We start from the raw sequence: 27,712 nt of genomic DNA, 5'->3' as shown, positions 1-27,712 counted from the left end.
GAGGCCGTAACATCTGGCATAGAAATGTGGCTGTAGGACAGTCACCAGGAAAAAGGGGCAGTGGTGCCTATGCTAACAAAGGCTACACACCATGGCTGTAACTGGACCTTTCCCTTTCCATGTCTTGCCTGAAAAAGCACCCTGATGTGATTTTCTTTATTCTGGCAGCTTCTGTAGCTCAGGGAGAATGGAGAGGAGACTGTGTGTTTCTGTGTGACATTTGTCTAAATAGGCAGCTACATCGGCTGTGCCGCTGATAAGTGATGTTTTCATCACCTGAAAGAGCCATTTGGGACTTAGGTGGCCTGATCAGTACCTCTTTTTAAAGAATTTCAGAGGTCATGGCTTGTTTCACTCCCTGTACATTCTGAGAGGCAGCTGTCACTCACATGTCATTCGGGCAGTGATTTCTGAGAGGAGGGCCGGGCTCTTCCGTGAAGGAAATGGGGCCTTCTAATTTTGAGCCTACTGCCAGTTTGTTTGTCAGCCTATTCACATTTCCCTCTGCCGACAGGCATGCCAGATTTCCTGGAGAAGCTGCATATGGCCACTCTGAAAGCCAAGAACATGGAGATCAAAGTAAAGGACTACATCTCAGCTAAGCCTCTGGAAATGGGCGGTGAAGCCAAGGCCACCAGCCCGTCTTCCGAGCGGAACAGCGAGGGTAGCTGTGGCCCTGCCCGGATTGAGTACGCTTAAAGGTCTTTGGGATAAGAAGGGACAGGCTGCTCCTGGCCCTACCTCGGTCCCTTATCACTGCCACAGAATGGGGACGTATATTAGAAGGCGTCTGCTGTAACCAGCAGTGCAAGATAATTCAATAACTGGTCCTGATTTCCTTCAGAGCCCTTGTTGCTCTTTATCAAAATGGAGAAGAAGGAGGCATCTGTGGGGGCATTGTCATATTTTCAGGCCAAGCTTTCTGCAATTCAGTATTCTACTGAGCTAATCTGGAACAAATCTCACCTCAGGACAGAAGAGGACAACTTGTTTTTGCTTCCCCTGAGTAGTTTCCTCCACCAGCATTCCAACTCCCACTGTCAATTCTGCAGCATTTGGACTTCTCCAGACTGGAAAATGCAGTGTCCTGTTGATGGGAGCGCAGTGCAGGTGCTTGGTGACAGCCTTGGTGTTGACGGGATGTAAGCTATTGTTGGGCAGTGTAAGTGCCTTGTCCTCACCTTGCTTCTTTCGGTACATAAAGTTTGTACCAAGGAATTTCTCTCTGCCGCCCACATACCACCCCATTGACCACACAGAGCCCCTGGATTGGCCCGTTCTCTGTATTCATGTACGGTGATAATTGGGCTTGGCGCCTCCTTCCTTGACTCATTGACCCAAGAACACTGGGAACGAATCCTTTCAGACAGTAGCTTTCTGTATCAGTGTTTTGTCAGGTCAGTGGAGATGCTCAAAACAACACAGTTTAGGTTTTTTAAATCTTTGTGTCAAAAAGTAGGAGTTGGGGAGTTGAAAAGAATTTCTCCATAGTCTCACTGTCTGTAAGATACCATTTTGATTCAGGTATTATTTTTTACACTTCAGGTTTGATTGGACGCCAAGGACTTGCTCATCTCTGAAGGCTGAAGGCAGAGGGTGGGGTGGGCCACTCCCTAGAGCTCTCAGAGCTGTAGACAAGCTGTGTGAATGAATAGATATACTCTTGCCCCGAACACTAATATATAATACAATGGGGATATGGTTTGTGTGACCTCTTGTTTTTCTGAAAGTGTTACTTCTCTCTTCAGAGCTAAAATAAAATCGAACTAGGCTGTTTGGATGAAGTCACAATCAGATGGTATCAGTTTGGCCTCGCGGGTTCTGCAGTGGTCATGCTGCCATCTGACGGGAGACTAGGGATCAAGTTTTAAACCTTCCCTCCCCTTTTTACCTAGAATTTAAATGACCAGGTTTTCCCTTTTTTCCCTCCTTGGAGCCAAACGGAGACTAACTTAAGCCCCTTGACCTCTTTGCTGCCTGTGAAGTTGTGTGCCAAGGAAACAACCGCCCCAGTGTTTCCTGTCTTGCCTTCCCTGAGTTGTTGGCAGAGCAGAGATATGTCAAGCAGTCCCAGCTTGTCACTGATCATTTCTCTCTCCTCATTCCTAGGACTGACAAGCCAGGGAGGAGGCCTTGGGTTATTGTCAGAACTCGCCTGTGACTGTTGAGGGTGGGTGGGTGTGGGCGAGAATGTGAGTGTACAGGCGGTCAGGAGCTGTGTGGTGTCCTATTGGGTTGTTGGGAAAGTCATGATGTATTTTTCTATGTTTTTCAGTGCAAAAATGCGTCATGACTTTCCCGACGACCCAGTAGTTCTGGTTTTGGGGAATTTGACTCTGCACTTGGGGTCGGTCTATATAGTTGCTTATGTCATCATAATGATTTCACTCCTCTGTGACATTTTTATCAGATGTGTGCATAAATACATAAAGATTGGTACAAAAGAGTGTTTGTCTTTGGACCAGATGGTGATGGGGAGACCTTTCATATTGGGCTTATCATTTCTTCCTGATCATAGAGTTTGAAAAGCAGACTGTTTCTGCTCATAGAGCTGGCATGTGGAAGGAGCAGGTGTGGTCCTTCCTGATGTGGCTACTGTAGCTAACTGCCTTGTCTAGACAGTGACCATTGGCAGCTGAAAACAAGCCACCTACTTCCACTTGTCTTGATTTCCTAATCTGTGACTTTTGCTTTTAAAGGAAGAGCAACTTGGAGGAAACAGTGTTAGAGTTCTACTGATAAAAATTGGGAAGGAATGAGAAGAAGAGGAGATTCGAGCAAGCCCAGGTCTAGAGTGGGTGGCAGAGGGGGAGCAGTTCAGGACCCTGTTGGAGAGGGAGCGTCGTGAGCTCAAAACCCACGTGGCCTGTGGGAAGTAGGGTCACACAGGCAGTTCCACTAGGATACAGATTTGTTCCAAGTCGGTTGATAACAGACATTGGAGCACAATGGGAATTTTGAATTTATGGTGATTTTTGCCTGTGGGAAACAAGGAGTGAACACACATGCACACCCAGACTCTTCTAACTTTCCTCCAGATTGCACTTAAGATAATCACTAGAAGACACCTGTCCTTGTAAACTAGTCAAGTCGTATGCTTGTGGGCGCACACACATCTGTATAATCTTAAAATTCTGAGAGCTGGCTGTACAGCCCTGCTGCAAGCATCCCTCACGTGGTCCCCCAGGCCCTGTGGGCCACTGACCCAGGGCAGCTGAGCTGTCACCCAGAGCCACATGCCTGGTGCCCTGCAGCTGTGGCTCAGGAAGTCCTCATGTCGAGACTAGAGGTGCCTCCTTGTACATCTGCCAGTGGATCCAGCCCTGTCCCTGGAGTGGCAGGGACAACGCTGCAATGGGCTAGCTCTTCACATTCTTGAAGACAGTGCTTGTACCCTCAGCTTTTCCCAGGCTTTCTGCCACCAGCAGCTTCAAGACTCCTCAAACTTTTTATTTGGAAATTTTTCATAAATATTGAAAAGCTAAAAGTAATAAGAAAACCTTGTGTACTCTACCCCTACCTTTGCAGGCAGTTAACTTGCTGTAGTGTGTGCATTTATTTTTTTCTCTCTACATACACTTTGCTACGGACTGAACTGTGTCCCCTAAAATTCACTTGCTGAGGCCTTCACCTCTACTGATGCCATTGGAGGTGGGGCCTTTGGGAGGTGATGAGGGTTAGCAGAGGTCTGAGGGTGTGGCCCCCATGATGGATCAGTGCCCTTGTAACTGACACCAGAGGCTTGCTTGTTCTCCCCCTCCAGCATGTGAGGACCCAGGCAGTCTTCATCAGGGGACAGCTCTCACCAGGAATAATCAAGCAGCACTTCGATCTTGGGCTTTTAGCCTCTAGAAATGTGAGATAAACTTGTTAAGTATTGGATTTTGTTATGGCGGCTCAGGTAGACTAATAGGCTTTTTCAAGACCATTTGAAAGTAAGTTGTAAACATCATACTTCACCCCTAAACATTTGAGCCTACTCTTTTATAATGACATTGTGTCACCACACTACCATTAGCACGGATTATATCTAATAATGCAGTCCATATTAAAATTTTTCCAGTTCCCCCAAAGGACTTTGCTAGCCTCCCCCTCCCACAAATCCAGGATCCAGTTATGTATCCTGTCGCATTTGTGTCTTCAGTCAACTGCAGCTAAGCAGCTAGTGCAGTGTGGGCAGTAGTTCTCAAACTCGGCTGCTTCTGGAACCCCATCCCCTACAATCACTAGACTTGCTGGGGTCAGAAATGTGCAATGTTCCTGCAATCAGAAGGGCACAGAACAAGCAGCCATCTCCTTTGATCTGCATATCACTAATGTAAACTAAGGTGTCCATTTGTCACCAGCCTTGTCACACTGTTGGCTTATGTAACGCTGAGGTCAGCTAATAATCGCCTCCATTACTGAGCATTTGCTGTGTCAGACACCACGCTTTCAAGCAGGCCCTCATCTCATCCTACAACTGCCCTGTGAGTATGTAACTGGCCCGTTAAAAGGTGAGAGGTCACAGGAGTGACAGAGCCAGGATGCAGACCTAACTTGGACCTCCAAAGACACCTCTGTGGCTTTAGACTCAGATTGGTTTCTCATAAATACTGCGAATTCCTTCCCAGGGCAGTTGACTTATGTTGGAACCTGTATCATAAGCTATCTTTTTATCAATCTTTGTTAAATTTTACATGGTTTCACCTACCCCCTACCCCCTACTTTCACCATGTAATTGTCAGTTGTTTGATGGTGCTCCAAGGAGTATCGGAAGCATACATATTTCCTGAAAACTTGAAGATGTACACCAGTACTGTGACACATGGGTTGGTGTGAAGGGAAAGGGCAGTATTCTTGGGGACATCTTGAGGTCACATTTTCTAAAAATGTGCATTACAAAGTAACCTGTTTCTGTACCCAGCATGGTAGGATAGGAGTCGAAATCCTTTTGAAAATGAAAATACTCTTCATAAAACCCGAGGATTCTGATTTCTAATGACTAAACTTGAAAGTGTCTAAAAAACTATAGCACGTGGATGGCAGTGACCTTTATGTAAAATGTGCTACTTCCAACAAACCTCAGTGGGTACCTGATAGAGCATCATTCTTAGAGGACCCCAGGCCACACACCTTGCTTTTACAGCCTCATTGTTGATTTTGGTCCACAAATTTAAAAAATGTTCAAACACATACCTTATAAATGACCTAACTATCATTACTTTTAAAGACCTAGCCAAACCTAAAAACATAGGGTGAAGGTTTGAAAGTAGTCATATTTGGATGCTTTTGTGATTAATGCTTTTCATATCTTAAAACTGCTGTGTACGTGAATCAGGACTGTTGAGCCTAGAGGGACAGACGCCCACAGCATGGCCACTGATGCTCCTGAGTGCAGCCAGTCAGGGGCTGGCATCAGTCATGTCAGTCTCTGGGGTGAGACCTGAGCATTGTGTTCTACTTGTGGGTATGAGGACTGATAAGTTCGTGAACTCATCCTAGAAAAAGTGCTGCATACCCCATTGCTGAATATTACTATGGTCACCTTTGAAGTGCTCCCCTTGGGAAGCTATGTACCGATGCCAGCACGTAGTCCACCCTTCAGAGCAATTTTGGAACTCTTTCTGGAATGACCATCAGAGCTGTTTTCCTGTTATCCTTGATGTCCTGAATGTCATAAAAATGTCTTCCTTTCAGTATTTTCTTTATCTTCAGGTAAAGAAAGAAGGTATTGGGGGCCAGATCAGGTGAGTAGGGAGGATGTTCCAATACAGCTTTTTGTTTACTGGCTAAAAACTCCCTCACAGACAGTGCCGTGTGAGCTGGTGCATTGTCATGATGCAATAACTCCTTGGGGACCATTTTTGTACACACCTTTTCTCATGCCAAGATTTTCAGTTAAGATTTTCCTGTTTGTCGATGTTTACTTGGTCTGCTATGCTTCTTACAGTCAGCCAATGATTTGGACGCACAATTCGATGAATTTTTGCAATGTTTTTGTCAGATCTGCTTGTTACTGGCCTCCCTGACCTCTCTTCATCGGTGACGCGTTCTCCCCCTAGGAAAAATCCAGTTGTACACTGCTGTTTTCTTCATGGATTATCCCCATAAACTTGGGACTAACATGTCCCTGATTTTACTTCCACTCTTGCCAAGTTTAACAAGAAAATTAATTCAAGCTCAGATGTTCTCGCGATGGCATACAGAAACACACAACAATAATGAAAGCCACTCAGCAAGACACCACCATACGTGTACACGAACACAGCTGTGAGAGACTGATACACCAAGGTTATGAAACCTTACCGAGTTTGTACAGTGCTGCCAGTGTAAGTGCACTGTGGCAAGTTTACTAACTTAATTGTCAGACCTGAAGTATTGGAGTTCCTCAAGGTTCTTCCGAAAACGTGGGGCCCGGGCCCAGACCTGACCACTCACTCTGGCAGGTGAGCACTGTGAAGACGGGGCTGTTAACCTGCTGGTTTGCTGCGTCCTCAGTGCCTCATGGACCAGAAGTTAGTCAAAAGGCCACAACAGCTGCTGAGAAATAGTCTATACTTGGAGCAGCCATGTGCCCAGTTAAAATCCAGAGGTAATTTTGCTAAGGCAGAAGGAGAGAGTGGAAAGGGGCAGCTGGCAGGCTTTACCAGATTACAGCTAAGACACCTACAACTTTAAATACATCACTTCAAAGACTTAATTCAGTTAAGGCAAAAACGCCAGCAGATACTCTAGTTTGCTGGGGCCGCTGTGACCAAGTACCACTAACTGAGTGGCTTGCACAGAAATGTATTGTCCTCTAGCTCTGGGCTGGGATCAAGGTGACGCAGGCTGGGCTTCTGAGGCTGTGAGGGAGGATCTGTTCCAGGCCTCTCCAAGCTCCTGGGGGTTGGCACCTTCGATGTCCCTTGGCGTGTAGGCGCGTCACCCCATCTCTGCCTCCATGTCCACATGGCCTCTCGGTGTGCATGCCTGTGTCTAAATGTCCATTTTGTAAGGACAGCCGTCATGGATTGGAGTCCCACTCTGTCTCAGTATTGTCTTACCTAATTACATCTGCAGTGACAGTTTCCGATAAGGTCACATCCTGTGGTCCTGGGGGTTAGGACTTCATATGGATTTAATGCATAGCAAGGGGAGAGCTCAGAGAACACAATTTAAGAACGGCATTTCAAAAGAAATGGCCCCTGATGGAACCCAGAAAGACTTCCGGTCTGGTGTGCCACCTGTCCTGTAGCATTTGCGGGGCGACAGCAGGGGGCAGGGCTATGCCACCTGCCAGGCACCTTTCAGGCTACCTGGCTGCTGGATGGATGTCACAGCTCATGAAAACCAAGGGTTCACTGTGGGTCTGGGTCGAAAGCTTTGGCCTCGAGACCTATGAATAAACGGAGGAAGTGGGTCAGACGACCACAACCTGTGTGGGTACATAGTGGGCTTCGGGGAGAGGGGGCTGAGGTCAAGTGGGAGACTCACAGGGCTGTGGGGGACAGGTGCCAATAAGGAGGCTGCCTCAGCCTTCCTGCACCTGGTGGCCCGGCCAGTTACCAGTCTAGGGATGTGGGTCACCCCCATATCCAGCTGGACCTGGTAGGCCAAATAGGGGCCACAGCTGTATGAGGTCCCAATCCTGTTAGGACTCTTGCCTGCTGTATTTCTGCACCTTGTGAAGAAGGCACGATGCAGTGATACTCAGCAAGAAATTACTGAAGGCCTCTGTGCCTGATGGCTTTCCACAGAATTCGGGCCTGGAGCCAGGAGAGCCAGGCCGGTGTGAAGTCACCAATGAACAGTCTGGAACGTACCGAAATTAGCATCGTGCTGGTTCATCACAGAGCACATTCTTGACATGCTTTTGGACTTCACCTTTATATCTTTTTGTTTTCCAAAGTAATAATTAGGTGATTGAAACGGTATGTGTTCTATACATAAAAATGTAAAGAAAACTGATCTACCATCCTTACAAGCCTGAGAAAGTGTCTTTTTCTAATCTTACACCTGTATGTAACTTTCACTGTAGTTTTCCTTAAGTACACATGCACACAGTTTAAAAAGTCAAATTACAGCAGGCCGAGTGGCTCAGTTGGTTAAGAGCTCGCTCAAGAGTACGAGCTCTGAGCAACAGTGGTTCGATTCTTGGCTTTGAGCTGAGCTGCCGCTTAGCTGCCAACAGGTGGCAGGATAGCTCAGCGGAAAAAAAAAAAAAGTCATTATTCTTCTGGGCCAGCCAAGTGGCTCAGTTGGTAACAGCGTGAGCTCTCAACAGCGGGGCTGCAGGTTCGATTCCCACATGCGCCAGTAAGCTACGACCTCTACAGCTAAGATTGTGAACAACAGCTCACCTGGAGCTGGGCTGCCAAGAGCTGCCAGGAGCGGCTGTGAGCAGCCTTGAGCGGCTGTCCAATGGCTGGCGATCGGGAGGAACACAATGATCATTAATACCAACATGAGCCAGTGAAGTGGCATCCTCCACAACTAGTCTGAAGAACAAAAGGACAGCAACTTGGCTGTTCCCCTTCCCAATTCCCCAACACTGTTCCCCTCCCCCAGTTCCCCAATAAAATTTTTTTTTTAAAAAGTAAAATTTTTCTTTTTGTTGGGAAACCCTGTCCCCTGCCACTTCCCCTTCCCAGGGAAGCCAGCTTCACCTCTCAGGGGGATTATACTGGTTTTTCCCCCAGATCTATAAACCACGTGCTAACATGACCCATTCATTTTATTTATTTTTTTTACTTTTATTTTTTTTTAAGATTTTTATTGGGGAATTGGGGGGATGGGAACAGCGCTGGGGGATTGGGGGAAGGGAACAGACAAGTTGCTGTACTTTTGTTCTTCAGTCTAGTGGAGGATGTTGCTTCACTGGCCCAAGTTGGCACCATCATTGCGCTCTTCCTGGGCGAGGCAGATCAGTCGCCGGCTTCTGGATGGCCGCTCACGGCGGCTGCTGGCCGCTCACGCTGGCTGCTGGCTACATACGGTAGCCCATGGCAACCCACTGCCACAGGGACTGCAGCCTACACCGTAGCCAGTGACTCACGGCAGCCCAGCTCCAGGTTGAGCTGTTGTTCAGCATCTTAGCTGTAGAGGGCAGTGTCACTGGTCCTCATCTGTGGGATCCGAACCGGGGCCCTCTGGCGTCCCAAGCCAGTTCTTAACCATCGCGCTACTCGGCTGGCCCTGGCCCATTCATTTTAGGTATTAACATGAAAATCCCTCTCCTCCTTCCCCCTCCTCCGCCCCTCCAATCCCCTCATCCTCCCTAAGTCGCTACATCGAATTTTGCTTACAGCATTACATAGCGTTTATGTTGTGATGAGCAAGGAAACGTCATTCACAGACAAGAAGAGGGACCAGGACCACCTCTTTCTTGCACATCTTTCTGTTTACCTAGCGTAACTTGGTGTTTTGTTTGGTCCACCCTCTGTGCCCCTTGGATCTCTCAATATTCAGCGGTCAGGTGTTAGGTTTCTCCTCCCTGAGGTCTGGGCAGGTGGCGCTGCGCTTGGTGCCCACCTGGCGCCTGAGATCTCTCTCCCCCTTCGCCTGGAGTCCTTCGATGTTCAACTGCGTCCTCTGTGTCCCATCCCTCTGTCTTCCTCAGTTGTCAAAGGAGAAAGCATCCACGGAGGTAACATTTTTCAGATCCTCACGTGTTGGCTAATTAGCCGACTACTAGTATTTCAACAGATGTACAAACTGGAAACAGTTTGCCTTTAGAATTTTGGCGAAGTCTGACGATGTTTTTTTTTGTTCCCAATCTTTTATCTGTGATGTGTAGTCTCCCCCACCCACAGACTCCATCTTGTGAGCTCTGCTTTGTGTTCCTGGTTCCCGTCTGTGTCATTTTACCTATTGTGCTATCACTGGGCCCTCATTTATAAACACACCTTTCAGATGTGGAGAATTTTCTGGAGTTATTTCATTTCCCCTCTTGTCTCTTTTGGCCCTTCTATTATTCAGATGTTCAATTGTCTGAACTTGTCTTCTCATTTCCTTTATCTTTTTTTTTCTCTCTGTCCTGATTTTCACCTGTTTGTCTTCTTGCTGTACTTTCTGGAAATTTTCCCCATCTTTTTCTTCCAACTCTGATACTGAATTTTCAGTTTCTGCTTTCTTATTTTTACTGCCCAAGAGAGCTGCTTTCTGAATGTCCCCTTTTTGTGGTTACTGGCCTTGTTTTATGGGTGCAGTTTCTTCCCCCTCTAAGGCTGTTCATGATTTTTGTTAATGTTTTCTTCCTGCATAATTTGTGTCATCCAAGTTGCTTTTTCCTATTAGATCCCTCAATCAGAGGCTTCCCCAGAGGCTGAAGGTTATTGGCTGTTGGTTCATATTAAGAAACTGAAACTGTATTTCAAATGCACAATCTATTCAATTTCAAATACACCTGTGATATCATTCTCACAATTAAGATAATGAATATTCCATCATCCACAAAAGTCTTCTTGTACCCTTTATCATTCTCCCCTGGCCCTGTCCCCAGGCAACCACTGATCTGCTTTCTGTCTCCATAAAACAGTCTCCATTCTCCATTTTTGAGGATTTTATATCAATGGAATCACACAGTATTTACTATTTTCCTATGGCTTCTTTCATTCAGCACAATGAGTCTGAAATCCGTTCATGTTGCGTTGATCAGTATTTCATTCCTGTATATTGCTAAGTATTATTCCATTGAATGGATGCACCACAGTTTGTTTATTTGTTTATTCATTCACCTGTTGAGGGACATGTGGATGGTTTCCAGGTTTGGCTGTTACAAATAGAGCTGCTATAACATCTATGTACAACTCTTGGTGTAAATATATTTTTGAGGGTGTGTTTTTTTAAGGTAAATACTTAGAAGTGGGATGGATGAGTCATGTGGTAGGCGTAGGTTGAAATGTTTTTAGGTAACTGCCAGACTTTTCCAAAGTGGTAACATTTTATATAGTCCCAGGAGCAGTGTATGAGAATGCCAGTTGCTCCATCTCCTGGCCACAACTTGCTATGGCCTGTCTTCTCAGTATACCTTTAATTTGTATTTTCCTAGTGACTGATGATGTTTATAGCATCTTTTTTATAGCATCTTTTAATGTGCTTATTAGCATTCATAAATCTTCAATGATGTGTCATTTGAAATCTTTTGCTGATTTTTTTATTGCATTGTTTGTCTTCTTATTACACTAAGTTTTTACAATATAAGAATTTTATTTTGGTGTGGCTGGTTAGCTCAGTTGGTTAGAGTGCAGTGCTCATAACACCAAGGTTGCCGGTTTGATCCCCGCATGGGCCACTGAGCTGTGCCCTCCACAACTAGACTGAAACAACTACTTGACTTGGAGCTGATGGGTCCTGGAAAAACACACTGTTCCCTAATAAAAGTTTTTTTAAAAAGTTTATTTTTCTTCTTTAAAGAATTGAGATCTAATTTACATACCATAAAATTCACCCTTTTAAAGAGTACAATTCAGTGGTTTTTAGCATATTCACAAAGTTGTGCAGCCATCACCACTATCTAATTACAAAAATTTTCATTCCCCACCCCTCAAATCTCCAGACCCATTCGCAACCACGCCCCCTCTCCCTCTCCCGCTAGTCCTTGGCAATCACGAATATGCTCTATGTCCTCTCTGGAAATTTGGTATAAATGGAATCATACAAAATGCGATCTTTGTGTCTGGCTTCTTTCACTTGACATAGTGTTTTCAAGATTTATCCGTGCTATAGTACGTATGAACTGTACTTATGACTGAAGAGTATTCTACTGCGTGGGTGGACCACATGTGTGTATCCATCTATCAGCTGCTGGACATTTTTTTCCTACTTTGGGGCTATTTTGAATTACACCATTATGCAAATGTATGTACAAGCTTTTGTGTGGATATATGTTTACCGTTCTCATGAGTAAACACCTAGGAGTGGAATTGTTATGTCATAGGGTAATTCTGTGTTTGACTTTTTGAGGAAATACCAGACTGTTTTCCAAAGCAGCTGCACCATTTTACAGTCCAACCAGCAACTTAGGAAGGTTCAACTTCTGCACATCCTCACCACACTTGTTATTGTTTCCTTACTCTAGCTGTCCCAGTGGGTGTGAAGTGCTGTCTCATTGTGGTTTTGACTTGCATCTCCCTAATGACTCAGGATGCTGAACACCTCTGTGTGTGCTTATTGGCAATGTGTGTATCTTCTTTGAAGGAATGTCCTTTCAAATCCTTTGCTTATTTTTAATTAGATTATTTGTCGTTTTATTATTGAGCTGTATATTTATGTATTTTAGATGGAAGTCCTTTGTCTGATATATGCTATGCAGATATTTTTTCCTTGTCTGTGGCTTGCCTTTAAAAAAAAATGGTGTCTTTCAAAGAGGACAAGTTTACAATTTTGATGAAGTCCAGTTTATCATTTTTTTAAATGTTTTATGCTTTGTGTTCTGTCTGAGAAACCTTTGCCTAACTCAAAGATGCAAAGATTTCCCCCTATGTTTTCTTCTAGATATTTCACAGTTGTAGGTTTTACATTTAGGTTTGCAATCTGTCCAGGTCATTTTTGTACATAGTGTGAGATAAGTCATGTTTGACATTGAGAATATTTCCAGTTATTCCTTGTTCTATATTATTACTATGTACTGACATTTCAGATTCTTTTGTATTTCATGTGAGGCAGAATGGCAATGTCATTGCCCTACTTTATCCCACCCTGTCCCATACCCCTTATATGAAGGTTTTTCTGCTTTTTGTTTTTTTGTGCTTTTTTTAAGAGTAAGATTCAGAGATATTTTGCCAATATGGAATATACTTTCGTGAGTTGATACTGCCACCTTGCTTTCACTACATCTTTGACAACACTTGGTATTGTCTGACTTTAATTTTTTATTTTTATTTATTTTTTGCCAATCTGGATGGTATAAAGGGATCTCTCATAGTTTTATTTTTTATTTCTCTAGTTGCTAGGCAGTTTAAGTATTTCTTCACATACTGTTAACCATTCAAATTTCCTTTGTATGTATTGTCTGTTATGGCTATATCCATTTCTCTGTTGATATTTTTCTATAATTCTCTATTTTTCTCCTTGATTTGCAAAAAATTCTTGTATGTGCTAAATTGGAACCCCTTAATAGTTTATTTTATTTGTGAGATTAAGTATAATAGAGATGCAATAACCACGGTCAGTTTTAGACATTGGAAACATTTTCTTCCAATCTGTCACCCATCTGTTAACTCTGTCTATGGTGTTGTTTATTGAGCAGAGATCTTTAATTTTTATGTGGTTGAATCCATCATGTTTTCAGCTATACCCTACTTATAAAATCTTTACTCCCTCAAGATAGAAAAGATGTCCTCCTTCATGCTTACCTCTTAGCTTCATAGTTTTACCTTTTCTGTTTAGATATTTATTCCATTAGCTAAGTGTTGTAAGGTAGGCACCCAACTTTATTTTTTCTGTCCTGGTTTACCAGCTTTGCGTACGAATCAAGCTAGCAGCTCAGCAGCGGAGGGGCAGGACAGGGGCCCAAGGATCAGGGACCCCCCTGAGTGGGGGGCAGAGATGGACCTATTTGGTGGTTTTCTCCAGCAGCATCGATCTGCCAGGGCCGAGAGCTGGATTGAGGAATCGTTAGGGTTTTTTCCAGGTGTCAGGGTTGGAAGGTCAAGAGGGGAAGGGAGTTCAGGACTGGACAGGAGGTGGAGGTAGACATGACAAGCCGTGAAGTGCTGTGGACAGGAGCAAGTATCTGGCTCTGGGGGTAAGTGCTTGAGACACGCTTAAGTTACAATAAATGAAAATACGACCAGGAAGGCGAATGTGTGGACAGTGACACTGCGCCCGAATGTGGTAAGAGGGTCCTGCCACTCCCTCCACCCTTCTTGGAGTTGGCACAGACTAGGGTAGACGGATGGCAGAGGCTCTGAGAACAATAGCAGTGAGAGTTAGGCCCTGCAGCAGCCACCCTTCCGCATAGGAAAGGCTGGTTATTCTAAAGGCACTGGCCCTCAGCCCATATAGGTGAGCCCCCCTCACTGTCCAGGGAGGGGGTGGGTGGCAGGAAGCAGAGGGATTTAATAGATGTAGATATGAGAGGGACATTGGAGGACAAGGGAACAGGGCTACAGAGAGTAGATTGTCCCAGAGGAAGGAAAGGTAGAGCTCTCTAGCTGAGCTGTGCTGGTCAAGAAGGCTGGGTGACGCTCCACAACAGTCCTATATGCCAGCCACTTGACACGTCAACCAAGGTTCAGGGCTGACTCAGGCCTCTCGCCCGTAGCTGCACTGCCCAGAACTCACAAGGTCCTCATCAAAGGGGCAGGGGAAGGGAGCTACACTGGACCACCTCACCAGGCTTTTTAGGCCTCAGCCCAGAAGTGACATTTCATCAGCTGGAATGAGTCACATGTCTTTGCCCACCTGCAAGATGGCAGGAAGGGCAGACCTCTTCCCAGCAGGTGGGGGTCTCAAGACCTGCCACCATCAGTCATGTCCACCAATGGATGTGCGATGCCATGTCCCCAGTAAGGACTGACCTCCTGCTGGGACTGCCTGTGCTTCCAACCCCCCTAGATTTGCCCTGCAGCAGAGATATTGATGAGAGGGGGGACTGCAGGGACCAGGTAGGGCTGCCCTGCCCTGAGGGGCTGTGGGACCAGCTGTGAGGAGGAAGGGGAGGAGGGGTTGGGCCCCTTGCCAGGCCTTGTTTTCAGCCATGGGGCTGGCTCCCTTCCCTTTCTCACTAAGTGCCCTGGAAGGGGCTCACACATGGGAAAGTGACGCCAAAAGTGGGCCGAGGGGGTTATGGATGATGCTGTGCTGTCTCCTCCCCTCTCTTCTGTTGGTTCTCATCTCCCATAGAGTGGATGGAGTTCGGGGACAACTGGGGAAATAACAAGTGTTGTGTGATAAACATGTACAGGCAGGTATAGCAGACAGAACTGGGCCTCTCAATGGCCCCCCCCCCCAGCCCTGGCTTTCAGCAGGGAGTCCACTCCCTTAGATCCCCACTTGGCAGCTGAGGAGAGTGGGGATTTGCCTGCGGCCATGTGCCATGTTGGTGGGAGAAGCAGGCTGGGACCCCAGCCTCCAGGCCAGACCTGACTCTCCCTCATGTCTGGCCTAAGCTCAGCCTGCCCCTGGAGACCACATTTGACACATTAAGATCATTCCTTCAAGAGAGCAGAATCAAGTGTAAATTCCTTCCAACCCCCAGGAGTTACAAACAAGAGGCCTGTGCCCCCTAGAGCGACCCAGGAAAGGCAATGTGCAAACCCAGGAGGCGGGGGTGGGGGCCCAGGGCTTGGGGCCCAGGATGTCAGAGGAATGGAAACAGGATGTGAGCAGAGAGGGGGCTGTGAGAAGCAAGGTGGCTCCGGGCAAAGGCAGCACCTGGTAAGGCGCGTTCTGAACCACAGAAAAAGACCCTAGGCTGTGTGGGAGGCGTCACATCCTGCTCTCTGCCAGGCCTCCCCACACCCTGCCTGGCTTCTGGCCAGGGCAGAATCGGACCCCGGGGTGGGGTGGCAGGTGAGAGGACAAGAATGTTACCTTTTGGAGAGATGGGGATTAAATCTTAAGAAAGGCTCCCAGCTCCCCCAGGGAGGCCTGATACCCAAGGGCAAAACCAAAAGTGAAGGAGGAACAGGGCATCCAGCCACCACTGATGGAAGACCCGCTCAGCCAGGCTGGGCCAAGAATAGGGAAAGTGGAACACTTCAGGGGCCCATGTACCAGAGGGTCTCATGAAGAGGCCTGTGAAGGGCAGAGGTGAGGCTGGGCTGTGGGAGGCCCCTGATTCTGCCTGAGCATCTGGAAAGGCCTCTTGGAGGAAGTGAGGCCGTAGGGGAGTCTTGAAGGATGGGCAGGTGAGGGGTGAATAAAGGCGTCCCAGGCAGGCAGTGCCAGCCAGCACAGGGCCCCGACAGGACACCTGGCCTGAGGTGTGCAGGTCAGTGTCACCAGGGGCCTCTTTTTGATCACCAGGCCAGAACCCACCCCCTTGAACTGCTCAGGGCCTGCAATCTGCCCTCTTGCCTGGCCTCTCAACAGCATTAACACCTGACATTCTCTTTCCTCGTCAGGGAAACCTCCCATGTCTCCACAGCAAACCTGCAGTGTTGCTCCAGCTCTGACCAAGTCACCATCAACCTCCTGGGGGTTCAACCCTTTTCCTTGGATTGGAACCAGACTCTTTCTCCTAGAGCCTTTTCATACATACTTATATAGAACCCAGAGTCTTCTCTTCTTTACAGAAATGGTATCACACTCTAGGACCTTATTTTGCAACTCAGTTTTCCCACATGGACTTGAAGCTGGTTCTGTATCACTGTGTGTAAATGTGCTTCACTGTTCTTCACAGACACTTGGTGGAGCTATTAAAATTGTGTATTTCATTTCCCTCCAGTACAGACAAGGCAGCACTGGAAATCTTTGTACAAGCCTCTCTCTGTAGAGTGATACCCAGAAGTGTGGTTGCGGGTCAAAGGGTACATGCTTTCAACATTTGGATAGGTCCCGCCTAGTTGTCCTCCAAAAAAGAAGAAAATTCCAACATACACTCCCACCAAAAGGGCATGAGGTCTGCGTTTACCCGTCTCCCCCAATACGGGACGTTTGCCAACCTGATGGGCCAATAAGCCATCACCTTGTTCCAGTGGGGAGAGCATGAGTTTTGCAGCCTACTGGACACTTGCATTTCTTGGCCTGTAAAAACTGTTGCTGTTCTTTGCCCCTTTTCCTTTTCTTGACTGCTTCTTGCTCGTTCTCGGAGGGCCTCACATCTTTGCTTGCCTTCTGCACATTCCCTTCCCTCCTTCCCCATTTTGTTTTTTCCCGTGGCTGCCATATGACATGCCACATGTTTATTTCCTTATTGCCCGTCCCTCCTACCCCATGAGAATGTAAGAACCAGGAGGGCAGGGACTTTGGTCACTTATTCATTTTATTGTTCCCAGCACCTAGGACAGTGCCTAGCACATAGTAGGCAACCCCTAATTAATTGTTCTATGAATGAATGAGTGAATGAATGAATGAATGAGTGAGTCGATAATAACCTTCTATCTGTTATTTGTTCTGCAAATATTTTCTCCATGTCTCTCATATGCCCTTTACCTTTGTTTATGGTGAGTTTGATCATACAGGAAATTTTAATTTATATGAGGTCAAACCTGTTAGTTCTTTCACACATGGCTTTTGCATTCTGCATTTTGCTTAATATACAGAGGGTGCCAAAAATATGTATACACATTTTAAGAAAGGAAATAACTGTATTAAAATTTTAATACTCAATATATACCGATAACAGAAGATGAATACAAGTCGCATGTGGCTTCTGCAATTACAAGAGGTGCTCAAAGTGGTTACCATCAGTGTTGAGACTTCTGATTATGGTGAATTACTGCTTGAGCAACGCTGACCAAAGTGTCCACTTTATATATATTTTTGGCACCCCCGGTATATTCTGGTATATATTTTCCCTAATACTTGTATATTTTGGTCTCATTTTAAGTGATTTAGTCCATGTGGAAGGCATTTTTGTGAATGATGAGATGTGGGTCAAAAAATTATTTTAAAAAATGGATCGCCAGCTGTCCTGTTGCTGTGTATTAGAGTCTAGTCTTCCCTCTGTTGCTTTGAAAGGCCGTCTTTATCACTAGCTGGGCTTGGGACTTTCTGACTGGTTCCACTGATCCATTTATCTATTGCTATTCCAGAACCACACTTATAAAATCACTAGCTTTTGTAGTTTCTTATTATATCCAGTGGGACAAGTCCCCCTCTTTGTTCTTAATTTTCAAAAGTGTCTTTGCTATTTTTGTACATTTTCTCTCTCAGATGAATATGAAAACCAGCTTGTCAGATCCCATGAAAACACCTTGTGATTTTGACTTGGCTGTGATGCATTTACAGATCAAGTCAGATATCACCTGACATCTTTATGTCAACTATTCCTGTCCCTGGGCGTGACCCAGTTCTCTGTATAGGTAGCTCCATCCTTTCCTTCAGCCAAAATTTATAGCCATTTTCATGTGGGTCTTAAATATTCCCATTAGGCTTATTTCTTGGTATCTTACAGTTTCTGTTAATATTTTGAATGGCAAAAATTCTAGTATAATTTTTTGTTGGTATTCCCAGTGTGTGGAAAAGCAATGATTGTTACATGATGATCTTGTATCTGGTTCCCTGACTGATTTTTCTTTTTCATTCTAATACTTGTCAGGTGCTTCGCTTCGCTTTTTCTGATGGGCAGTCACATTTCAGCAAATAACGATGGTTTGCGCTCTTTCCCCACATCTCTTTCTTGCCTCACTGACCAGCCAGGACCCCAGAACATGGCCCAGCAGCCCTGTGCTGAGCACATTCATCCTGTTCCTCCTTTAGGGGGAGTATCCTGGAGTTTCACTCTTAAGTATGACCTTTTCTGGAGTTAAGAAGGCTTCTGTTTTTCTATTTCTAATGTTGAAAGATTCCAGTTTTCTATTAGCTTGAATGGGTGTGAAATGGTGTCAGCTTTTAGACAAGCTTGCTTGGTGTGATAGAGACTGTGGGGTTTCAGCTGAGCACACGGCAGCTCAGGATAACGAAAGCCTTTCTTGCAGTTGGGTGTGGCCCAGGTGACTACATTCTGGCCATTGGGGTATAAGCAGAAGTGACTGCACCTTCCCAGAAGTGCCCTTAAGGGTCTGAAGGGGACACGTCCTTCTTTGCTCTTTCCTCCTTTCTGTGGGCTGGAATGTTGATGTGAAAGCAGGAGCTGGAGCAGCCAGCTTGGACTATAAGTTGATGGAAATGGAGGCCGTGCACAGCAAAGCCACAGGATGGAAGGATCCGCATCCCTGGGTGCTTAAAGGAGACGAGCCTCTGGCTGGCCCTGAGCACCTACACCTCAGCTTACACCTGAGCTAGTGTTCCATCCGCCCAACCCAATCCCCATTAATACACCTGAGTGCCAACCAAGGACGATACAGGCAAACTTACATTTTAGAAAGTTCATTCTGCCTGCTATGGGGAGGGTGGACAGGCGGGAACCAGGGTAAAGGGTATGTCTGTCAGTGCCTTCAGCCAAAGGCTACCAGGAACACAGCTGTAGTTGAACAAGTCGCCTTATTTGCAGCCAGGGCATGCACACAGCATAGGAAACTGTGGAGGCGTCTCGGTGAGAGGACGTTAGAAAGAACCTGTTACAGGACCCGGGCTGTCCCTGTGACTTGCTCTGACAAAGTCTGAGACAGACTCCACCTCTCAATGGCAAAGTGTGTGCTACTGTTACAGTCTGCCACCAAACCAGTCCTCCATTTAGGGCTGGAGGAGAGGGCTGGGGCTGTGCAGACGGGCCGTCCTATGGGTCACAGAGGGACCCTGCCACTGCCCAGACCTTTCCACAGCAGGGAGGGCGTGGGGACTGAAGCACCCAGACTTGCTCCTCCTGCTATCCAATTCTGGCTGGTGCCTCCTGGGTGACCCTTGGGAGGCAGAGAGCCAGGGAGCCCAGGTGAGATGTCCACACAGACTGCAGCGGGAAGGAAAGGGGTCTGGAAGAGGGAAGGCCAATGGGACAGCCAGCTTAGCCCTGCGTCCCAAAGCCCACTCAAAGCCGCTCCGTAAACGTGTGTTGAATGAATATCACAGGAGTCCTGCCAGGCTGGGCTCCTCTAATGTGTGTGCCTAGGGTCTGGGGGCCCTGGGTCCTCCGAAGAAACTCAGGGGTGGATGAAGTAGATGCAAGAGGGGGTGGGGCCAAAAACAGGGGGTGGCCCCCAGGTTTGTCCTCAACTGTGGGAAGGCAGCCCTGGGCCTGGGGAATGGCGGGGAGAAAGGCCTTTTTTTTGTGTCTCCACATAGGTCGGGGCTGCCCTGCATCCTTGGAGGCCAGCCCACTTTCCCATACTCATGAGTCTGTTGTTCCCTAATTATTTACATTATTTAAACACAGGCAGCCCTTCACAGTTTCCAGTGTCTTACAGGATGGTGGCGCATTTAATTCCCACAACAGTTGGCTCCTTCCCCAGGGGCGGCTGAGGCTGGGTGACTCATAGAGGGGCCAGCCTGGCCGGGAAGGGGAAGGCGCCATAACGGTATACAAGCAGTTTCTGTTTCCCTTAGTTGCCTGGGCTATTGGTGGCCTGCTGGGCCTGTCACCCCCACTGGGACCAGTTACCCCCACTGGGCTTAGTCTGAGGGAACGGCTCTGGCTCCTTGCAGGGTGGAGGCGTGGGGTGTGCCCCTCCTGGCCTTTCCTCAGGACTTCCAGGCTGCTGAACACTGCTTTGCCCTGTGACCCCCAGGCCCTGGACCGGTTCCTCTCCTGGGCTCCTGGGGCTCTGGATGGGGAGGAGGGAGGTCACTGAGGACACGCCCAGCAGCTCCTCTGTGACCGGCTCCACAGCTCTACTGCCCAGCTTGGCTCTGGCGGGGGCCACCCCTGTGGTCGGCCATAGGGCCTCATGGGAGAGCTCTGCAAAGGGGTGAAGGGCAGGGAGTGCTGCTCCCGACAGCCTAAAACAGGACCAGTCCTCCACCCACCAGGACCCTGCTCTGGACAAGGCCTTGCAGGACTCGCTGCCTCCTCGGGCCTCAGTTTCCTCATCTGTAAAATGGGGATGTAAACCCCCAGGGTGAGGCCTGGGTGAGGCAAAGCAGGGGAAGGAAGGCAAGGTGTTTGAGGCACTTTGCACTGGCCTCCTTGACCCTGGTCCTGGGCCTGGCTCCGAGACAGACAGATCCGAGAGGGACAGGTGGGCTGGCGGCTGCTGAGTGCAGACTCCTCCCAGATGCAGGCTTTCTGGCTGCTGCACAAGTTGCTTGCTCAGGCCACCACCCCCACGCCCTTCTGGGGTGTCCTCCTAGGCATAGACCACACACACACCCTCCTGGCCCTCCTGTGTCCCAGGTGTCCCTCCCCTGCCCTCAGCACCCAGACCAGCATAGGGGAGGCTCCAGCCACCTGGGTTTCGGGCATAATGATTATTGTCTTTGGGGCTGCACCCTAGGACCCATGGCCTCATCTGGCCTCCCTCACTTGGCCCACTGCTGGGTGATATTGCAGCCTGGCCAGCCTGCCCAATGATGGCAGGAACACCATGCATCTGGGCATGCGTGGCCCCTGAAGGCGCCGGGAACCTGGTGTAGGTCACTACTGCCCTTCCTGGCCTTGCCCTCCAGGGCCTTTTCTGTCTTAGACAAAATTCGAGGCCTGCCCCTGCCCCTGGGGAAACTGAGGCAGGCACTCCTAGCCCAGGCCCTGCTGTGCGTGAGTCAGGCTGGTGACAGGGTCAGCAGCTACACCCCAGGAAGGAGCAGGGCCAGCAGCAATAAGCTTTCCTGGTTGGGGTGCTCAAGAAGGGCCCACCGAGAATGTGGCCCAGTCCCCAGGCAGCTCTGGCGGGTTTCCTCTCCCTGGAACAGGGTTCTTCTGACTTGGGGCAGTGGGTGGGCTCCCAGGGATTATGTCAGTGGGGGTGATAGCAAAGCCCAGCCCCTAGTGAAGTGTCCCAGGGCCCCCAGCACAGGGCCTGACACCCAGGGGACCCTTACCACTGCATTTGCAAAACCAAAGACTAATATAGGCTCTTGTTTTAGCCTCAGAATATCACAGGTGACTCCCCCTCCGTGGAACAGCACTGATGGTGTGTGTGTGTGTGTGTGTGTGTGTGTGTGTGTGTGTGTGTGTGTGTGTGTGTGTGTGTGTCCAGGAGGCCAGGCCCTGAGAAAGGGCCTTGCTTGGACACCCATAGTCCAAGCCACCTCCTACTGGGGCAGTGTGGACCGAGTGGGGTGGCCTCCCAGTGAAGGGGATGTCACACGTGAGTTTCCTGAGTGGGAAATGCACTTAGGGACTTGTGTCCAGGCTGGATGGTGTTCCATATTAGATGTAGGTGGGTGCTGGTGGGTGGGGTGTGTCTCAGGGCTACTGGTCACATTTGCAGGTGTGCGGGCCGCACAGGGTCAGGTGGGACAGTGCAGTGGCCCCGGAACCAGGGCTGGGCCTGCAGGTCTGTGGACTGGCCCCTGGGGCCACTGGGGTGGGGGAACTGCTCATGGAGGGGCTCCTGCAGGCTGTCTTGGAGCCCAAGAGGACATCCCAGTGTCCATGGGTGGTGAGAAGATGCTTGGGTTTGGTCGTGTGTAGTAGAGTGTGACACTGTATGTGCAGGGACAGGCGTGTGAGTGTATGAGTCTGTGTGTATGTGTGTATGTGTGTGCATGCTCAAGGCCCTCCCAGGTGCCCAGGGCGGCAATGTGAGCAGAGATGGCTTCAGCTTTTTCAGGAACGTCATCTTCAAGGGAACCATCATCTGATTTGGGGCCCTAATCCTCCCTAATTCTCTCCAGACACTTCCTCCCTGGCATCCACCCCCGAGCCATCTGTGCTGCTAAACCAGCCTGGGCCCCAGGGCCACCAAGCGCCATCCCCTCCAGCCCCAGCTCCACTCTGGCTGTGGTGAGGCCATCTCATTTCTTTGCCCTTTTCCCTCACACGAGCCGAGTCTGTGCCCCTCTTCGAGCTTGTACAGCTGAGTCCTGGGGTGGGGAGAGCACACCCAGAAGCTGGCACCCAGAGGCTGGCTCCTGAGACCCCTCTCCAGAGCAGGTGTCAAGGCAGGGCTCAGGGTTAGGTGACAGGGGAGGGAGCCTGGGCCTCACCCTTCCCATAGTCAGCCGGCCTCCTTGGCTCAGCCCCAACCCAGGAGCCCTCCTCCACTGCTCTGTCTACGATTCCTGTTGGTTCTCCCCTACCAGATCCTGGATTTCTCATTTTCATTGTCATACTCGGTCCGTCACCGTCCCCTGAACCACTGCGGCAGCCCTGACATCTCCCTACAGCCATTTCTGCTCCCAAATCTGTTCTCTGCCCACAGTGGGACGGACTGCTGTGGTATCCATCAGATGCTTCACTCCATCATCAAGACATTCTGAGGGTTCCCACTGGCCTTTCAGTCAAATCAGACCCTCGCAGAGACCAGGCCCAACGGGGGCCGCTTCTGGGACTGCACTTCTCCTGTTGCCAGCTCCGCCCGGCCTGCCAGCTTGTTCCCCACTCAGGGCTCTTGTCCTTGACCCTGCCTCTTGGACAGCTCTTCCCTACCCGACCCTGGCCGGTCCCGTCTCATCCCTCAAGTTACAGCTCCAAGGCTGTCTCCTCCCACAGGGCCCCTGCTCAACTCATTGGCCTCTGGGCACTTACCCTTGTCTGACATCACCTCAGTTTTTATTTACTTGTCTCTCTCTCTCTCTCTCTCTCTCTCCCCCCTTCACCTGGAAGGCCAGCCCCAGGGCAGGAACCTCGTCTGTCTTGTTGACAGTGCACCCCCAGCACCGAGCACAGAGCCTGGCACTCAGTATATACCTGGTGCATGAACCAGTGCAGCTGCCCAGGGCTCTAAGCTGTGGGTGGCCAAACTTACCTTTGAACCCAGGACGTTTCGCTCCCCGTGCAAGTTACATGGGGCAATTCCACTCACATGCTGGTGTGTTTATAATCTGGAACCATCCATCCTCTGCTCTGGAGACCCGAGGATACCTCTTTTGCCCTGGAGCCAGGGCAAGTGGGGGTGAGGGGCCCAGTAGGGCCCCATCCTGACACTGACCGCTGTCCAACATTGTGTATTTTCAACCTCCTGTATAATCAATCAACTTCCCTGGGAGTGGTTGCTGTGCTTCTCAGTGCCCTGTGCATCGTACACCCAGGTTCCAGTCTCTGTCCTCCACTTACTGCTGTGTGGCCTTGGTTCCTCATCTGCAAAGTGAGGGTACTGAGGCCACCACCCAGGTCCAAAGCCTAGATGCAGTAATGCCTAGGAGGCACCTGGCACAGTGCTAGTCAGCGCTATTGTTCAGTGAGAGCACAGAGAGGTTAACTCACTTGTCCAAGGCCACACAGCGAGGACGCAGCCCCACTGTGTCTGGGCCAAGGTGAAGTGGCTCCTGAGACCCCATGGCTCCCTGACAAACACCACTGCTGCTGTGGCTCCTCGGCTGCTGGTGTTACTGGTCTTTACAGGGGTGGCCTGGCCTGGTCTGGATAGTGGTAAGTGTCAGGGGTGATGATGCAGGAAGAGCAGTCTTGGCTCCTCTGGGCCTCGAAGTCCCCTTACCACCCTCACACGGTACCCGGCTCAGGCTGTGGGGGAGCACCCAGAGTCCTTTTGACACAGAGCCACGTACCCTCTGACTGCAGTGGTCACATTTCTGAGAATCCTTCACCTCTTCCCACTCATTACACTGGTGGCAGAGCTCTTCCTTAATAACCTCTTCCTCCGCGGCCTAAGCCAGGGACGCCAGGCTGTCAGAGTTCACCCTGCCATGGGTGGGGGGCCACGGGTGTGCTGGAGGTAGGTGAAAAGACAAAGGGAAAAGACAAATGTGGCCAAGCCCAGGTCCCTTTGATGGACGCACCCGTAGAGCAGGAGGGACCCTAAGCAGAGGAGCCAGCTCCAGCCTTGGCAACAGGACTGGCTCTCTCAGGTCCCCTTCCTCCAGGCCGTGGCCTCCTATACCCTCTGTCCCAGGAGACCAGACCCCACAAACAGCACTGTGCTAAAGCTGGAAGGGGCTATAGGGACCCTCTCCTTGTAAATGTGTCCTGACTCTAGCTTCTCCTAATTTATCACACTTAGTAACGTCTTTGGGTACCACCTATACCATTCAACTCACTTGTTACAAACCTCAATTTTATTTTCAAAGGAAACTATATCATTACTCTAGGTGGAGAACTAGGCTTACTTGTCAGGAATACAACATAAACACAAAAATAAATGTCACTGAATCAGTGAGCTTGGCTCCTAGAGGGCAGTGGTTTGTGATTTTCTGCTGTGTCCCCAGCACCCACAACTGGACCTGGCACATCATAGGTGCTCAAAGTACATCTTTTTTTTTTTTTTTTTTTTTTTTTTTTAGCTGAGCCATCCTGCCACCTGTTGGCAGCTCAGCGGCTGCTCAGCTCGGGCAGGGACTCGAACCACTGTTGCTCAGAGCTCAAACTCTTGAGCGAGCTCTTAACCAACTGTGCCACTCAGCCGGCCCTCAAAGTACATCTTTTGAATGAGGGGCTGAGTAAATGAACAAATGAATAAACGCAGAAAGGAATGTGTGATCTGGAATGGATGCTTGGGGAGAACACTGAACCTGTCTGTTAAAATGAGGAAAAGCAAACATTCAAGGGGCGTCAAAGCCACAACAGCCCCAGATGGAGACTTTCTTTTTGTTGTGTTCACTGTGTCTGGCAGGGCTGCCCAAGTGTGCTCCTGCCTACACACACACGACATGACACATGTGTGGGGCAGACCCCAGCTCCTCAGCCACATGAGGGCCCACTTCTGAGCTGGCCTTGCTGAGGGCTGGGTGCTCCAGTCCTCCCCACTATGGACAGGGCCATCTTCCGCAGAGCACCAAGTCACCGAGTCACCGTCTTCGCCTGGCAGGAGCCTGTGGGGGTGGCCGAGCTCAGGGCAGAGGCCAGGCACAGGAAACCTGATGTCATCCTGACTCACTCCTCGGGCGGCGGAGCTGGGGTGGCCGTCATTCGTCACTCTTACCTTCATAACCTGCCTTGGCCTAAGGATGGACCTCCACCATTCATCTCTCCCTCCCTCCCCAGAGCATCTGCTTGGGGTACGGATTTGGAGGAAGAGGAAGGGGAGCGCAACAGGCGTAACCTCTGCACAGAGCCCAATGCCCAGTGCCGCACGTCCTGAGTGTTGTGACTATGAAGAGGAAACTGCTCTGCATGGGGGCTGGGGTGTGCTGTGGGGCAGGGAAAGGCCAGGGATCCCAAGGCAGAGGGCCAGGGACACTGAGCCAGCTGTCAAAACAGATGGTTACAAAGAAGAACACCAAATCATCATGGGTTCCAGTTAGGTATTTTAATTAAAAAACAAAAACAAAAACCGAGCCCCAAACCTATCTGATAATGTCTACTCTGTAACAGCCAGGCCAAGAAAACAAAAAATTGAAAAACTTCTTGAGTCTGGCACACACCTGCTGCTGTCCCCTTACCATCTAGTGATGGGAGGGGGTCCTCCCTTGGGGACCTGAGGCCTGTGGGCATCTGGTCTAAAGAGACCCCCCTCCTCACACTGTCAAGGTGACTGGAGCCCCACCTCACCTCTATCAGGGGGAGCGAGGGTCCTTGAGGATGTGGCAAGGGGGACGAGACATCCGTGCCATGACTCACCATGGGTCGGGGGATCATTAGTCAGAGCAGAAGTGGGGCGGAACGTGGGTTATATTCTCTTCCCCTCTCTTCTTCCCCAGGCTTCCAGCTTTCACACAGTTATGGGGGTGGGGGCTCCCCCAGTTTGAAAGGAGGAAGGGGAGCCCCTCCTTTATAGTGAAGTCAGGCCTCCTTGAGCCTGTGTTCCAGAGCTAAAAAGGGACAGCCCCAAAGCAAGTGGCATTGTGGGGGTGACATACACACAGTCACCGCAGGCAGAAATCACTGCTTCTGGCCAGAGTGGTGAGCAGGGCCCTCGGGCCTTTGACATGAGAGCAAAGCACTCCCACTCCCATGGAGGGACAGGCTCAGTCCAGCATGGATTCCTGGGGCTGGAGCCTCCACACTGCCAAGCTGATTTCCTCCTGAGCAGGATCCCAGCTGGTCAGTCCTCGCTCTTTCTCCTCATGGAGCTAGAAGGCCAGGGCTCCCAGCACGCAGGTGACGCCAGCCACATGGTCATCAAGCCTGGGCCTGACTATCCTTTTGCATGCTCTGTAATTTGCCCTTGGAATCAGCTATTAAGTCACCTGCCGGAGGCTGATGCCAAAGATAAGGCCCGTATCGGCCTGTGGCATCTGTGGCCCAGACTCCCTGGCTCTGCTGTGGCTTTGCCACATCAGCCTCCACACTGGCCTGATAGGAAGGACAGAGCACTACAGTGCCCAGGCAGTGGCATGGCCTTGGAACCAGCGTGGGTGAGTGGGTGAGCAGCTGGTCTGTTATGAGCTCCCATCACTGGGGACACTGAGGCATGAGAGGGTGACGTGGCCCCAGGGATCTTTGGCATCCTTGGGGCTTCTCTCACCCATGTTCCCTCTGCCCCAGGGCACACAGAATCTGCAGATTCCGTGCTCTGTCTCAAACATTGCAGAACTGCATACAGATCTGCTCCAGCACTGACATATCACGCTCCAGTACCAACACATCAAGCCCAGTGCTGGGGGAACGCACAGGGCTCCTAGCTGTAGCCTGCCAAGACACTGTAGACATAGGGGTCTGCAGGGGAGTTGGAGGGATTTTACAAAGGGCACAGAGCAGTGACTCAGGGGCAGTGGGGCTGAGAGGGTTGGGTTTTAAACTCCCATGCAGCTAGGAGTGGGGGTGGGGCAGCTCCAGGACACAGTCCCCAGCACCAAAACTTCTCTGCTTCGAGTTCAGATCCCCACGCACACCTGGGTCTCACCACATCCCGCCCCAGAGCTGGCGGCTGGGGTGGGGACAGGGAAAAAGTGGTGTGGATTGTCCAGCTCCCCCTTCTTACTGTTCTTGCCTTGCTAAAGCGTCAGCCCTAGGCCCCTGTTGTCCAGGAGTCTGCTGCAGGCCTAGGGAGGCTGAGCAGGGGAGGGGTGGGGTGGAGGAGGCAGGCTCCGGTAGTTCTCCTTCTTCCCCTTGGGGAAGCTCCTGAAATTCCCGTGAGGCCCCGCGGGAGAGCCCATCAGCGTCAGCAGAGTTCCCCTTCAGAGCTGGCCTGTGCCTTGGGGAAGTGCTTTGCCCTGGGCCCCTGGGGTTTCCCTGGGCTCCTGGGGCTCTGGATGGGGAGGAGGG

The 27,712-nt window shown here is 49.6% G+C and overlaps 1 protein-coding gene across 2 annotated transcripts in view; it reads left to right on the top strand.

Annotated features, from left to right (window-relative positions):
* The window catches only part of STARD7 (StAR related lipid transfer domain containing 7), a 39,696-nt gene extending 23,444 nt beyond the window's left edge, over window positions 1–16,252 (top strand). Inside the window, exon 7 of one of the 2 annotated variants that reach the window (XM_019660040.1) lies at window positions 16,035–16,252. In XM_019660040.1, coding sequence (XP_019515585.1) covers window positions 16,035–16,085 — 51 coding nt within the window. In that variant the 3' untranslated portion in view covers window positions 16,086–16,252. Of the gene's footprint in view, window positions 1–514; window positions 2,448–16,034 lie in introns of those variants that run through there. The other variant, XM_019660038.1, reaches the window with a different exon arrangement.
* Window positions 16,253–27,712: the final 11,460 nt, after the last annotated feature.

This window comes from Hipposideros armiger, unplaced genomic scaffold, assembly GCF_001890085.2.
Source record: "Hipposideros armiger isolate ML-2016 unplaced genomic scaffold, ASM189008v1 scaffold_310, whole genome shotgun sequence".
In the NCBI taxonomy this organism is placed as follows: domain Eukaryota; kingdom Metazoa; phylum Chordata; class Mammalia; order Chiroptera; family Hipposideridae; genus Hipposideros; species Hipposideros armiger.
The sequence above is the reverse complement of the archived record's forward strand: the minus strand, read 5'-3'. Positions and strand labels throughout refer to the sequence as shown.